The sequence below is a fragment of the Polypterus senegalus genome, chromosome 1, assembly GCF_016835505.1.
Source record: "Polypterus senegalus isolate Bchr_013 chromosome 1, ASM1683550v1, whole genome shotgun sequence".
Lineage (NCBI taxonomy): Eukaryota > Metazoa > Chordata > Cladistia > Polypteriformes > Polypteridae > Polypterus > Polypterus senegalus.
In genome coordinates this window covers 100,494,267-100,509,469 of record NC_053154.1, presented here as the reverse complement: position 1 = coordinate 100,509,469, position 15,203 = coordinate 100,494,267, and the positions used below count along the sequence as shown (strand labels likewise).

General features: G+C 35.9%; 1 protein-coding gene across 28 annotated transcripts in view; it reads right to left on the bottom strand.

The window, feature by feature from the left end:
* Nucleotides 1-15,203, bottom strand: part of madd (MAP-kinase activating death domain) — a 252,051-nt gene that overhangs the window by 8,067 nt on the left and 228,781 nt on the right. For 20 of the 28 annotated variants that reach the window (XM_039753998.1, XM_039753924.1, XM_039753975.1 and 17 more), the window contains 8 exons: nt 13,401-13,463; nt 12,785-12,905; nt 12,425-12,530; nt 12,154-12,264; nt 10,566-10,673; nt 10,306-10,470; nt 9,885-9,957; nt 4,462-4,568 (listed from right to left, as the gene is read on the bottom strand). In XM_039753998.1, coding sequence (XP_039609932.1) covers nt 4,462-4,568; nt 9,885-9,957; nt 10,306-10,470; nt 10,566-10,673; nt 12,154-12,264; nt 12,425-12,530; nt 12,785-12,905; nt 13,401-13,463 — 854 coding nt within the window. The remainder of the gene's footprint in view (nt 1-4,461; nt 4,569-9,884; nt 9,958-10,305; nt 10,471-10,565; nt 10,674-12,153; nt 12,265-12,424; nt 12,531-12,784; nt 12,906-13,400; nt 13,464-15,203) is intronic. The other 8 variants (XM_039754023.1, XM_039754040.1, XM_039754032.1 and 5 more) reach the window with 1 other exon arrangement.

Genomic DNA, 15,203 nt, shown 5'->3' with positions numbered 1-15,203 from the left:
GCTTTTTCAGATCAGAAATTCTTTCATTGTATTCACATACGTTACTTCTGATGGATATTTACATTATAATGTAAAGTGTAAGTCCAATAATAGAGATATGATGAGTAACACTGCGTATTAAGGGTGTGAAAATATGATATTTGTTCAGAAGTAAAAAAAAAAACAAAAAAAACAACAAAATTGTAGGTGGGTATTTTGTTATTAAGTGGCCAGTGTCAAAGTAGCATATCAAAGTAAAAGATATATTTATCAATGCATTGTGTGGTATAACCAATGCAGGTGAATTGTCCAGCTAATTGATAATATACACAACTTTACCTGTAAAGCCAGTACTGAATGGGAAGCAGACACTGTGTGACTTGCATGACTTCAATGGAATAAAAGTCAAAAATAAGGAAAAACACCCATTAACAACAGAAAAAAGTCATACAAAAATTTATAAATTTAGGTGTGTGGTAGTGTGGTGTGTGTGAGTCAAATGTGCACATAAGTATTTCATTGTAATTTATATGCATGACAATAAATTTGGTCTCAACTGATTTCACTACATTGCATTTCTTTTGATCAATGCCTTAGAGTTTTGAAAGAGCCAAGGCCCCTGCATATCAATACACAGTTCACACTGGAAATCACATCTCTGCATTATGCACTTTCTGAGGCAGTTCATGTGCAAGGACAACAAAAATACAGTGGGCAAATAAAATTATGCTAAAATTATTATAAGAGCTAAACCACAATAAAACAGACTGAAGTGCTAAAAAACATTTTTAAATGTTATAGTTCATGCTAAGTTGCCTCACTGAGTATATGGTAATAATAGAACTACTGAGGATGATGTGCTTGAGTGAGTAAAAGTAATTAGTAACTTTCACTGTTTGTTCTTGGTAGACATTTACTCAAGAATAAAATATGTGTGTGCTCCATGACTGAAATAGCTGGAGTCCAGTTTTAGGTCTTTCAGAGCTCCTGATATTTCAGATTTATGTAAGATTTTAATTTTCTCATATAATGAAAGATTGTGAGTAATTGGAAGTGGCATTTTTTCAGTATTGTCCATCAGCATTTGACAATGCCAATAACAGCACCAGGAGTTTTTGAGGTAAAATGGATATGCTGGAGTAAACCAGAGTCTTGGGCTGAAACACTGCCTTGGAGGGACATGAGCAGTGAGGAGGACTTGGCCAGTCTTCTTTTAAAGAGGCTGAATTTCACCAAAACATTTAGCATTTTTTTCTTTCTAACCCAATATAGATACCGTTATACTGTATGTGCACAATTTCAAGATGCAGATCGATACTTGGTAAGACTTGTGCTTCGAAAAAATGATATATTTGGTTAAGTTTTAAGATTTTTGTTTTCAAGTTGGATTTGTACCCACTAAAACCCATTTCAAACAATAAGAACAGCTGTGATATTGTTTTAAATTTATATAAAAAAAGTTCACTTTAGACCTCAGATTCATGTAATTTGCTGTATAGCATGATTGTGAAGAAACAACTTTGACTTGAAAAATACTGAACATATCCTTTAATGGCAGTGTTTAATGCATTTGAGTGATCATGACTGATTTTGACCATTTGTTTTTTTTATGCGTAGCACAAAAAGTGTCCAACTCCACTTTCTCTCTGCTTACATCATTTTGTACACATAGAGTGTGCTGATTTTGTGAGGGGCTACAATATTAAGTGTCACAATTGTTTTGAGTCTTCACAAGCTTTTTATTAGCATCAGTGTGGGAGTCATATATACTTCATGATTTAAACATGCACTGTAAGGAAAAGTAAAAATATTAATAATAGTACAAAAGTATTTGTAGTACCTAAAATGGTTAAATATACTACAAGATATAGTTACTTTTAATATGAATATTTGAACCAAAATGTCAGGAAATGTGTAAGCCCCTGGTATGGAAAATGAAAGGCTCTTTAGCAAAATTCCTCTATGAAAGAAGGAGTAAGCTGACAGCTGCGAAAGCTGAAATGCTATTTCTTCTAAAGAAAAATGAAAAAAAAAATTGGATTCCTTTTAATGAAAGATTAGTTAGAAAAATAATGCCTTTAATTTCAACAAAATGATAAAAAGTCAGTATACTTGTTTATTTATGTTAAGCTATGCATAGATTTCACTAAATTTTTATGACTCATTTTTGACAATGTTTTAAAATGATATAATCTTGCCCAAATTCGCACTTTAGGTAATATATTTTCTTTTTTTAAGAATTCCACTGAATAAAATAAAGTACAATTTTATCAAGTTATATTGCTTTGTTTCTTTATGTAGGATAGTATATGGGTGTTAATTTGAGCAGTTTGAGCAAAGTAACTTTAGACTGTCTTCTTAAATTAGATTCATTGATAAAAATATACCATTCAAAACTTACCTGTTAAAGAAAAGAAAAAATGCACTGGATTTAATATCAGCACAATATTACCAATATCAGAAGAGAAAAAATGGTATTGTGTCACCTCCAATTGAATTGTTTTGTAATTAATTGCATACTAACATACATTTTAGGTTAATATTGACCCTGTATACTAGATTCTCAAAAGGCCTACTATTTTGTATGAAGTTTACAAACTCAAAATAAATGCAGGAAACATTGCACGAAGGATGTCGCTTAAGTATGTATATGATACCCTTACAATACTACAAGAAGAATGTGGATCAAATTGAACCAGTAAATGCAATTTCTCTACTATGACAGCGTCTGATAGAAGATGGAAGATTCTAAAATTTATCACATAGTGATATATTGCCAAGTTGGGTCATTTTTTTTTTTTTTTTTTGTTTTACATTACTGTTAAGGATTACTGCATTTAAAATACAAGGTGTAACAAATAAGATTTATGCTTAAAGTCCTCCCACCCAGGGTAGTATTTAATCTACATTCCAGCTTCTAATCAAGATGGGACAAACTAAATAAATTGTGGTAGGTACTGGAGATAATATGGAACAAAGTTTCTATTAGGGTATTAAGACAGCCTGCAGTATAAAAACAATTCTTAAGATATGTGTGCTTGTAGTGCATACTGTTTTAGACAAGCATGATTTTACTGTTAGGTCACTATATTAACTTTTCACCAAATGATCACAGCTGTTACCTTATTTTATTCTGGAAAGTGATAACAATACATTCAAACACATGCAAGAATAGGTATGCCCAATAAAGTAAGGTAAATTGAAAGAAAAATTTGAATATTTTAATTCAAAGCAAGGATGAGAACTGACTGAAATAAAATGCAAACAAACAAAAAAGATTCTTTGGGATGAAGTTAATAAATTAATGATATAAAAGACATATAAAAAGCACTCTCATCCTTATATTGGTGCATGATACCTGCTGTGCTCAGTTGAGTATTATTAAAAAACAGTACAAGAGACACACTTTTACTAATGAATAGTTTTAGCTGCATATCCTAAGTGAATGACCCCACTGTAGCTTGATATTTACTACAAGCTCAGTATCATTGCTTCCATTAACAGTAAAAGCTGATGAAGCAAATATTTGTGCTTACTTTGTGTATTACAAGAGGGTTTCAATCACTACAATGAAAGAAGTAATCCAGCTGACCAAAGTTTTTTATGTTTATCTACAAACACTTTAGGAGATGCTGCATGGAGAGGATGTTGCCAATTCAACAAAGCCTAAGGATTGATGTTACAGTACAGGAGGTGACCAGAAACTAACTAAAAATTGGAAAACATTTGTGCTGATCTGGAGTTACTGTGCCTTCAGAAAAGAAGCAGTCCTCACTTGTTAAATTGCTTTGCACATATACGCTTATAAATGCCAAAAAATGGTGTGAGCCCCTGCCACGGTTAGTAATGAAATGCTACCAACACAACTGGCTCCTACTTACCTCTAAGATGTATCTGAAGATGTGCAACCAACTGCAATCTTATAGCACATTCGCACAGAAAAAAATGCAAACACACTCACACACAGAGGCACAAGAGCGGATGTCAGGGTTTCCACAACAAACACAAGCAAATTAAACAAAGTTCCAACTTCCTCTAAGGCAAAGGTAAAGAGTATTTTGCATTTCATAAATGGGTACATTTGTTTACAAAGAAAAGACACTACAAGACTAGCACCCAGGTAGATAGACATTAAAATAAAGTAAGGTCCAGAAGAGGTAGATGATCACCCTCAATTAAGTAAAATATGACTTCTCAAAAATGTACAGCAGAGTGCCTTCTACAGATAAGATATTTTGTTTGGTAAAACACCATTGTGACTCAACTAGTTTGGAAATTAACTTGAGAAAAAAAAAGTGCTATGTTATCTATTAAATGAAACTTAGAGGAAGGAGGTAATGCCATATTAAGAGAGAAAGAGAGAAGGAGAGAGTAAAAGAGTGTGTGAGAGAAAAAGAGAGAAAGAGAGAGGGGGAGAAAAACAGAATAGCTGGAAACATACAGCCAACATGCATGAGGACACAACAAGGATAGCCACCCTACCTGACTGTGCATAAACTTCAGATTAATGCCCTCCAGTGTAACTTGAAGAAGACCACCCTCACCAGACTTCATATCCTGGACTGGAAATTCACCACCCAGCTCTGGACCTGTAACATATGAGAAGAAATAAACTCTCTAAGAATATAGATCTTGCAGAACATACTTTGCACTTTGAAATAAGAACTGAGACATTTTGATAGGCTCAATTGAGAATGTTGATCTCTTTCTAACAAAATCGAAGATATCAGAACCAAGCCACCTGCTGAAATTTCAGACTTTGAGGATTGTACCAGACACAACTTTGGTCCATGCAGGAGCATCCCAGATCTGCTACACAGCTACTTCAATATCCTTTAAATTTTTCTTTATATTCTTTGTTGGACCTCTGTTTTTTTTTTTTTTTAAACACAAAATGGCAGGTTCCACAAATAGCCAAAACCTAACATCTCTAGGTACTAACGTATATGGCTAAATGACTTTGCAGAAATATGTGCATTCGACACTACAACTGTTCTAAGGTTTGGTTTAATTCATTTAAACGATTCAAAGTTTATTTTTCGTTAATGTATATAGGGCTCAACAATCATGGCTGCAAGGTTGCCACTGGCCACCAATTGGAGGCATTTGGAAACCACTTTTTGTCCCCTGGTTGCCAAAAATGTCAACCACAATATGGACACCCTGGGTTTTTGCTAATTTGTGTGATATCAGATTGGTGTATAACTTGCACCTGCTATTCAATTTAACGATTAAAATAAAATTTTAAGCTGTGCTCATGCGCACTGGCACTTCCCGGCTTTCCTCTATGTGGGTGCTGCTGTAAGATTTAAAAATGGATGAATGGGAAAGTTGAACAATCCCACAGAATCTGGGCCACTACAATATGTCTAATGTGTGGAACATAGAATGTTTAAATGTGTGAAAATGAAAGATACACTATGTAACATAGGCTAGAAAAAAGTCAGCCATGATATTTGGCACTATAAATCTGATGAGACATTTAAGATTACAAAAAACACAGTAATATGCTGACTCTTAATAATTAGAAACAATAGAAAATAGCTTTCTTTTGACACATTTTTCACTTCTTTTTGATTGTTTCTTCAAAGTATTACAATACTGTATTAATAAAATTCAATAAATATTTGTAATTGTAATTTAATTTCTAATAATTTATTTGTAATTAATAATAATTTATTGCAACCCATAAGGAATCCCTGTGCTGTTGCTTAAACTGTTGTGATCTGGGAATTTATGCCAAAAGTTGGAAAACGTTTTCATTTTTTTTGCATTTTTTCGTTATGAAAACATTTTTCAATAATTTCTCAATAAATAGAATATTCCACCTCAATCCACATACGCCAGGTACAGTAAGGAATAAGTGTGCAAGGAGCCAGAATTCTGATGTGTTAAGAGATGCCACTTCAGACAAATAAATTAAGTAGCAGGAAGCTAAAATATAATTGCACAGCATTTTAATTACTCCAAGTATAGTCTGTTAAAAATGGCCACCATACTTTCAGTTTTAGCAACCAAAAGTTGATGCCTATTTGCCATATCCTGGTAACCACTTATAAAATTTAGTGTTGAGTCCTAGTAGATACGCAGTGAGGCTCAGGGACATACCGTACGTTTGATTTAATTATTGCTGGCAAGCCAGCATCAAATACAGCCTCTTGTATCCGGCAAAACTGAAAGTGGAATGGCAGGGTCAATTCTATGTCTTCACTAGCAAGGAAGAAGCAGAAAAGGAATTAAGAAAGCTGATCCCGGGACTATTCTGATACATAATAGTGAGCCATGGTGGTTAATTATAAAGCAAGGATTAATAATCTACTGTCTGATCTATTTGTTTTAAAATACAGGTTTTTATCAGCATATATTCTCATTATTACTTAGTATTACTAGGGCGCTATTTGTTTATGTTTTATTGTGCTTAATCACTTTTTCTTTTTTTTGTTTTATTATTTTTTTTTCTAATTATTTCATCTCTACCCTAAACGAGACTGTTCAATATCATACCCTTGGTTTATTGTTATTGCTATTACTGCATTAAGACTTGTTATGCTTATTCTGGACACATTTTTAACACCATACCCCGGGTTTATTATCTGGGTGTATCTTCTTAATGCACTAAAATTGCTGAAGACTAAATATGTATTTTAAGTGCAAAATTCTTTTTTTTTTTTTTTTTTAAGACTATATTGGTAATAGATATCTCTATCTTTTAACCCTAAAACGCCGCTGCATGGGGGCTTGTTTTGCTTTGGATGTGCTCTGTCTCTGGGTATGTCAGAGGACTGGGACTGTGTGAAGTGGGCTTTAGCCTCACTTGGGGAGGCAAAAAGGGTGGGTGGGGGGTAAAAGGGGGAGAGAAATATATTGCTTTTATATGTGCTGAACTTTTATACGTGAACATGACTGAGAGATTAAAACTGGAAAAAAAAAAACTGCTAACTTTTACATGTACTATAAAGTTACACCAGCTGTTACAGACACAAATCAATGTTTTTATTATATAATATTAACAATAAGAGCAGCTCACTAAAAACAGTAAATTTGGGGGGCAACCAGTATCGAACCAGCGACCTCTTGATTAGGAGTCAGCAATTCTTAACGCGGCACCACCCAAGCAGCCATGTCATTGACTTACCTAAGGAAACTTCTTTTTCATCAGTTATACTCTTGAATAAAAGCGCACATTTTGTTATACTTGTACTTTTTGTGAAAGTGTTTATTTGATATTTGGACTTCAGCCTTCACACATTATACACTTCATGTCTACAGTTTGTCAATTATTACTAAAACATGAAAAACGTTTCTGTTTTAGCAATGTGTTTACATTGATTGTTGTAGACACAGAACATACATGAAATGAATGTAATCCAAATGATGATATATTATTTACCCTCTACAATTCTAGGCAACTCACTCCCAGATAAACCACTTGAGCACTGAGGAACTTCTTTGTGACTTGAGCTGCAGTGGTGGAGGATGGGATAGCAGGCTGCTGGTTGCATGTGCTGATCAACACATTTGTAACATAAAAGATGCTGACGAAGAGGTGTGAAGGGATTTAAGGTGGGCCGGGATTACAGGTTTTTTGTAGGCTTCGGCAATTCTAGTGTTGAATGTTTTGGAGGATTTAGAAGAACTAGCTCTCTGTGTCTCCTTTGAATATCCTTTGAAAATTGCAAAAAATAAGGTTTGGTTATATTAGTACAATGGCCCAAATGTTAGATAATAAATGGTATCTTTTTTTTTTTTTAATTAATCTTTAATTCTAAGTTTTTAAAATATTATTTGCAATTTGTTCATAGTATTTTGAGATACCAGTACTTCTTTTGTTGTTATTAAAATTGTACTTAATATTACTTTTTTTCGTTTTTACTTTATATTATTAAAGTTTTACACATTTTATATTGTTTCTTTTTTTTTTTGCTTTACAAGATGAATAAAGAAAAAAGAACAATATAAAATAAGATTAGGCAATACTAAGCAACAAAACAAAGTCCGATAGCCAGGGAGGACAGAAAAAAAAAAACTCCAGAGGGCTAGAGAAAAAAAAAATATCTGCAGGGATTCCGAGGCCATGAGACCGCCCTGCCAGCCTCTTAAGTATAACACCCACTGATCTATATGTGACCCAGCATCCTAATATTGTTAGCTTTCTCAATTGCTTCTAGATGTAGACAGTTCTTTTCTTAATATTAACAGAAGTTTACATACACTTAGGATGAATTATTTAAAACTCATTTTATAACTTCTTCACAGATTTTATACTAACAAACTATAAATTTCACATCTACTTTGCACAGGGCAAAAGTAATTTTTCCAACAATATTCACAGGTAGAATATTTAACTTTTTATTGACTATATCATAATTCCAGTGGGTCACAAGTTTACATACAATTTGATAATATTTGGTAGCACTGTCTTTAAATTGTTTAACTTGAGCCCATTTCTCAAGGCAGAACTGGTGTAACTAGGACAGGTTTGTTGGCCTCCCTCGCACATGCTTCTTCAGTTCTGCCCACAAATTTTCCATCAAATTAAAAGTGATGGCTTTGTGATGGTCACTTCAATACCTTGACCTTGTTGTTCTTAAGCATTCTGCCACAACTTTGGAGGTATACTTGGGATCACTGTCCATTTGGGAGACCCATTTGTGACTGAGCTTCAACTTCCTTGTTGAGCTCTGGAGACGTTGCTGCAGTATACCTACATAATTTTCATTCCTTATGATGCCATCTATTTTGTGAAGTGCACCAGTCCCTCCAGCAGCAAATTACCCCCACAACATGATGCTCCAACAGCCCTGCTTGATGGTGGGGATAGTGTTCTTTAGCTTGCAAGCCTCACCGTTTTTCCTCCAAACATCCATCCATCCATCCACTATCCAACCCGCTATATCCTAACTACAGGGTCATGGGGCCAAATATGATGACAGTCATTATAGCCAAACAGTTTGATCTTGGATTCATCACAACAGAAGACATTTCTCCAGAAAGTAAGATCTTTGTCCCCATGTGCCACTGCGAACTGCAATCTGGGCTTTTTATGGTAGCTTTAGATCAGTGGCTTTTTCACTGCTGAGCAGCCTTTCAGATTATGTTGATATCGGACTAATTTACTGTGGATATAAATACTTGCCTACCTGTTTCCTCCAGCATCTTCACAAGGTCCTTTCCTGTTGTTCTGGGGCAGATTTGCACTTTTCTTTCCAAAGTACTTTCTTCTCTAGGAGACAGAATGTGTCTCCTTCTGAGTTGTAAGATCGCTGTGTGGTCCCACGGTGCTTATACTTGTGTATTATTGTTTATACAGGTTAACATGGAACTTTCAGGCATTTGGAAATTGTTCCCAAGGATGAACCAGATTTGTGGAGGGCCACAGTTCTTTTCTGAGGTCTTGGAAGATTTGTTTTCAATTTACCATTGTGTCAAGCAATCAGGCAGTGAGTTTGATGGCAAGCCTTAACATACATCCACATGTTGGCTCCCATTAGGCTAATTGGCTATCAGAAGCTAATTGTCTAATTGCCTAAAGGCTTGTCATAATTTTCTGGAGTTTTCGAAAGTTTTGTAAGGGCACGGTTAACCAAATGTATATAAACTTTTGGCCCACTGGAATTGTGATATAGTCAATAAGAAAGTTAAATAATCTGTGCATTGCTGAAAAAAATTACTTTTGCCCTGCACAAAGTAGATGTTTTAAACAATATGCCAAATTTACAGCTGGCTGGTATAAAATCTGTGGAGGGGTTTTAAAGAATTCAACCTAAATGTAAAGTGCACAGTAAATTTCTGCCTTCAACTGTACGTTTAACTTTCAGACCCTCCTTGAAATATCTATCTTTACTTCTTATGTGTAAATCTTTATATTTATTTAACATGAATTCAGTGCATAGAGAAGTGCTCACCTGGCTTGATGCTTTGTTGTCTGGCAGCTGCCCTTTCCATGCTATCCTTGACACAGTAATACAGTTCTCGACACTGAGGACAGAACACACAGTTGTATTAAAGGCTGTGAAATTTATAAACATATGCAAAGCAGCAATATCACTGGTCAGAAATCACTCTGGGTATCTTCCCTTTTTGTTTTACAACCCAGAGGCATTCAGAGTAGTAATTAGCAGATTATCCAGTAGCTCATCTGCTGCTAACCAAGTGTGAGGTCCCGGGTTTTGGGCCAGCCTCTCCATGTGAACATGTGATATGGAGAGAAGTGGGACATTGAGCAATTTCTCACTGGAAACAAATGCAAGCTGTGCCGGTTTAAATTCTCAACTGTAAACAGAGCTAACATTGTATGTGTCCTCATTCCTTTGGTGAAAAACAAACCTTTTTAGTGTAGAACTTATTCAGCTGGGTTTCCTGGCCATTCCTCCTCCACAGACATAGTACTTTTGTTTTCGGGCAATAGGTCATATTAATGAGTTTTTCATACCACCAGCGCTCATATACTGTGCCAATACTACTCCTTAGAACAATGCAGTCATCACACACCTGCAATGAAAATTGGATGGAGGCGAAGAAGTTCTGCATTAGAGCATGAATCGTGGGTAATGTGGGCCTGTTATTGAGTAAGTTAAATTTCTCACCTCCATAAAGAAGATGTCTCCAGTGGTGTCTGTCCCAGCATGGACCACAAATGTTTGTTTCTTAATATGGCGACTGCCACTTGGTCTTATTGGAAGTTCACGGCCATTCTGAAATGAAGAAATGGACTTTTTGCATTCATCTAATAACTCCTTTAACACCAGAACTACCAAAGCTTATGAGAAAACTCATAAATCCTGGCCCACCTTAAATCCACTTGCACATCTCCATTCAACGTCTTTTGTCTTGTAAATGTGTTGATAATCCCAAGCAGCAAGCAGTCTGCTATACCATCCCCCCCACCGCTGGAGAAACTACAAAAACCTCTCCCAAATGAAACCCTGTTTATCAGTGAGTCAGGTACCTTGACCAAAAAATATATTGTTACTCAGAAGACATGCATTTCATGTGTGTTCAGTGTCCACAAAGATCTGTGTAAGTGTAGGATGACAGAACTGTTGAACACATACATAAAAGACAAACTTTTTTCATGTTTTAGTACTAAATGTAGATATGAAGTGTATAATGTGTGAAGACTGAAGTCCAAATATCAAATAAGCACTTTCACAAAAGATACAAGTATAACAGAACAAATGCGCTTTTGTCCCAAGACTATAACTGAAGAAAAAGAAATCAGGTTAGTGATCTCTAATCTGGTTAGAGCTGCTGACTCCAATTCAGAACGTTCTGGGTTCGAGTCTTAACGTCTCCCAAAATAAATGTTTTGAGTAGTGAGCTGTTCTTATTGTTACTATTATACAATAAAAGCATACATTTGATTTGACGGTGTAAATGTATGGAACTTGTAAAGGTTAGCGTTTTTTTTGTATTCAGTTTTATTCTCTCAATCGCGTTCACACTCGCCCTGATCTGACACGGCTGTTTTTGAACAAAGGCGCGCTATAACAGATAACAATAAAACTGAAAAAAAAAAACGCTAACTATAAATTTACAGATGCAAATCAAATGTATGCTTTTATTGTATATTAACAATAAGAGCAGCTCACTACTGAAAATGGTGAATTTGGGAAGCAGCTGATATCGAAACGTCAAACTCTTGATTGGAAGGCTGCAGTTCTTAGCACTACATCACGCAAGCTGTCGTATCAACCGCCTACCGTAACCTGCTTTCTTTTTTCTTCAGTTAAATTCTTGAATAAAAGTGCACTTGTTTTGTTATACGTGTGCCTTTTGTGAAAGTATTTATTTCATATTTGTATTTCAGGCTTCACACCTTATAGATTTCATGTCTACATTTTTTCAATTCTTACCAAAACATGAAAAACGTTTTTGTGTTAACTATGTATGTATTCCAAATGATGATGTACTATTTTACCCTATAAAGCTCCAGCACTTCACTCGAAGATAAACACTGAGCACTGAGAAACTTCTTTGCGAAATGAACTGCAGTGGTGGGCGGGGGGATGGGATACATGACTGCTTGCTGTTATCGACACATTTACAGGACAAAAGACACTGATGGAGAGGTGAGAATTGATTTAAGGTGGACCGGATTTACGAGCTTTCTCGTAGGCTCTGGTAATTCTAGTATTAAGAGTTATTCATAGGGAAAAATAATAGGGATCTTACAAGCTGTGCTAGGCGATCCAAGATGTCATTGATTTCCTGGCTGTACACAAGGCCAATATGTGATTTACCCATCAGACGCCGAACTTTCTTTCTTATGTCATTTTTGTTAACCTGGAAGTAAATTAGTAAACAGTTAAATCAATATTTGCCTACAGGTGTAAAATTCTCAGGTCTCAGCAACAAAACTAAAGGTGTCAGTTACATGGTACAAAAAAACCTTAACAGCACTTCATCTACTATAGAGCTAACAGCACAGTCGCATCAGATGTACCTTCATAATTAACATGTAGGCAATCATATTATTCAAAAGAGTTGCCAGCAGACGGTCCTCATCATCTTCAAGGCGTTTACGATCATGCTCACCGAGAGACATGTACCTGAGGAAAAGGGGGAAAAGTTCACTTAAAACTGGAAATATATTTTAGGTTAATGCAAACTCATCTAGAGATATTGCAAAACAAGAAAAAAAGGCAATAAGTTCAAAATAATAGTATACTTCATAAATTTATATTCAATTGAAATTAAACTATGGGTAAATTTAGCATTGGAGATAAAACACAAAGAATGATTCTAAGTGGGCACACTGAAAAAGATAACCAATTAAAAAGTGATAATAACAAAAGTTAATCACCTGTCAATCATTTCCTGAGGCCCCTGATCGACGCCCATTCCTTCCCTCTCAAGCATCACTGCATCCAGGAAAGCGTCTTCCCAGAACTGTACCTGGTCCCATAGTGTAGACCTCTCTTTACCTGTAGAAGCACATTGCATCAGGAAAGTAACCCTCCAAACAAAGTGTTTTCACTTGTACTATTAGGAAATGTAATAGAGGTATAGAGGGAAGAAGAAAAAAAAAAACAATTTGCAGTTTAACAAAAGACTAGAAAATTCAATGGCTTTTCAAGTGTTCCTTCCATCATGACTCCACCTTTGCAAGGAAATTTTAAGACAATTATTCTAATGCACATAACTACTAAACTGGCAGATCTTACTGGTTTCTTCTACTATGTGTATTAGATTCACAAGAAAAGGCTATGAATATGCAAGTAGTTATGTATTCCAAGCACTGAATGAAACATTTATTGTAGAGTATCAGTATCCTGTTTTACTACTTAAATGTTCAATCCCTGTATGTTTACTTTGCACTGAATAAAATTTTATGAACTCCCAAAAGAGCATAATAAAGTTGCATGCCAACACACAAAGCCACAAAAAGCACACTTAGGCAGAAGGTTAAAGATCATTACTCAGGGAGAAGGTTTCCATTGCAGCATCCTCCAACTGATCCCAAACAGAACTCTTGTCTCGTCCTAAGCGCAAGCAGAAGGAAAGAGAGAGAGAGAGACCTCTAGATGTGAGTAAAGCAATATGCCACAAAGACATGACACCAGAACACTAAAATTAATCCCCTGGCAAATGTTTGGTTAGTAAAGATTAGCAGTAGAGAAACAAATCTTACAAAGCAAATAATAAGGAGCTCAATAATTCATAAAAAGGCAAAAGGCAATAACCAGTCATGCAATAAAATAATCTTTCAGGATTTACTTACCAGATTTTGAGAACACACTGGAAAGTTATAGCAAACCTAGGTAACAACATATTCTGGCAGACAAAACACTCTTAAACACCTGGTGGATGAGGCATCAGGAGGGAGCAACAAATACAGAAAAGCCAAAGGGACTAGACCAAGGCTTCAAATATAACTATTGCTGCCAGACAGAATCCAATCATACCAATGGTCAAATTAGGGGATGTTCTAATTAGAGAAGTATATTAAAATGACACTCCTGTGTGATAAATCATGTTATGTATTTTGGTTTCTTCCAACACAGCTTTTACCCTCACCTAACTGACCATAGGAGCAATGGTGAAAAGACTCGTCCCTGCACTCATCTATACTAATAAACGGCAAAGCCCTCACTGACTCACTCACTGAATGACTCATCACTAATTCTTCAACTTCCCGTGTAGATAGAAGGCTGAAATTTGGTAGGGTTATTCCTTACAGCTTCCTTACAAAAGTTGGTCAGGTTTTATTTCGAAATTCTACGCGTAATGGTCATAACTGGAAGCTGTTTTTCTCCATTTACTGTAATGGAGATGAGCTTGAAACCCGTGGGGGCGGAGTTTCGTGTGACATCATCACGCCTTCCACGTAATCACGCAGTACGTAGAAAACCAGGAAGAGGCCCAAAAAGCGCTGAAGAAAACATGCATTATATAATTGAGAAGGCAGCAAAACAATAAGAAGCGAGCGAGTGACATATACAACCATATTCATGAGTTCTGTTACTTCGGAAACAAAGCACGATATAAACCTAAACATTAAATTAAGTTCATAGACAGGCTGTCGCTGGCGTTTGTAATTTAGTGCCTACCCATATAAGGCCGTCCGTCAGCGGCAATCCAATAGCAAACTGCCACGGGTAAATATTCACGGGTGAAGGACTGTCCTTATGCAGAGGAAAATGAGATGGTCAGGGTGGTGTTTGGCACAAACTCAGCGAAACTGCAGAGAAAGTTTTAAGTGCCGGACTTCGGTAACATTAGATACAGCCATGGACATAGCACGACATGGCACCAGCACAGCTGGGAAACTTCGATGCATGTACACCGAGCGGCTCACGTGAACTGACGCAGTGCACAGACAAAAAGCAACAGTTCCAAAGAGCTCTGAACAAAAAACGAATTACACAATTGAAAAGGCAGCAAAAAAATATGAAGCGTCTGATACATACAAGCATATTCATAAATGCAGCTACTGTGGAAACAAAGCACACGGTGGAAAAGTCAATGTCCCGCTAAAGGAAGACAGTGTAAAAAAAAAAACCCATGCATGCAGTGTGTCGGTCTCAGATAAAGAAGAAGACGAGCTGTTTATTGATGCAGTAAGAAACAAATCGATGAATGAAACCTGTCATCTTTACAACGATTGACAAACACGGAATGTAACTTGAACACAACACATCCTACAAATACGAACCTGATTGAAAGAAATAATGATAATCAAATCCTTGATGACAGCAACACTCAGTAAAACTCACAAAACA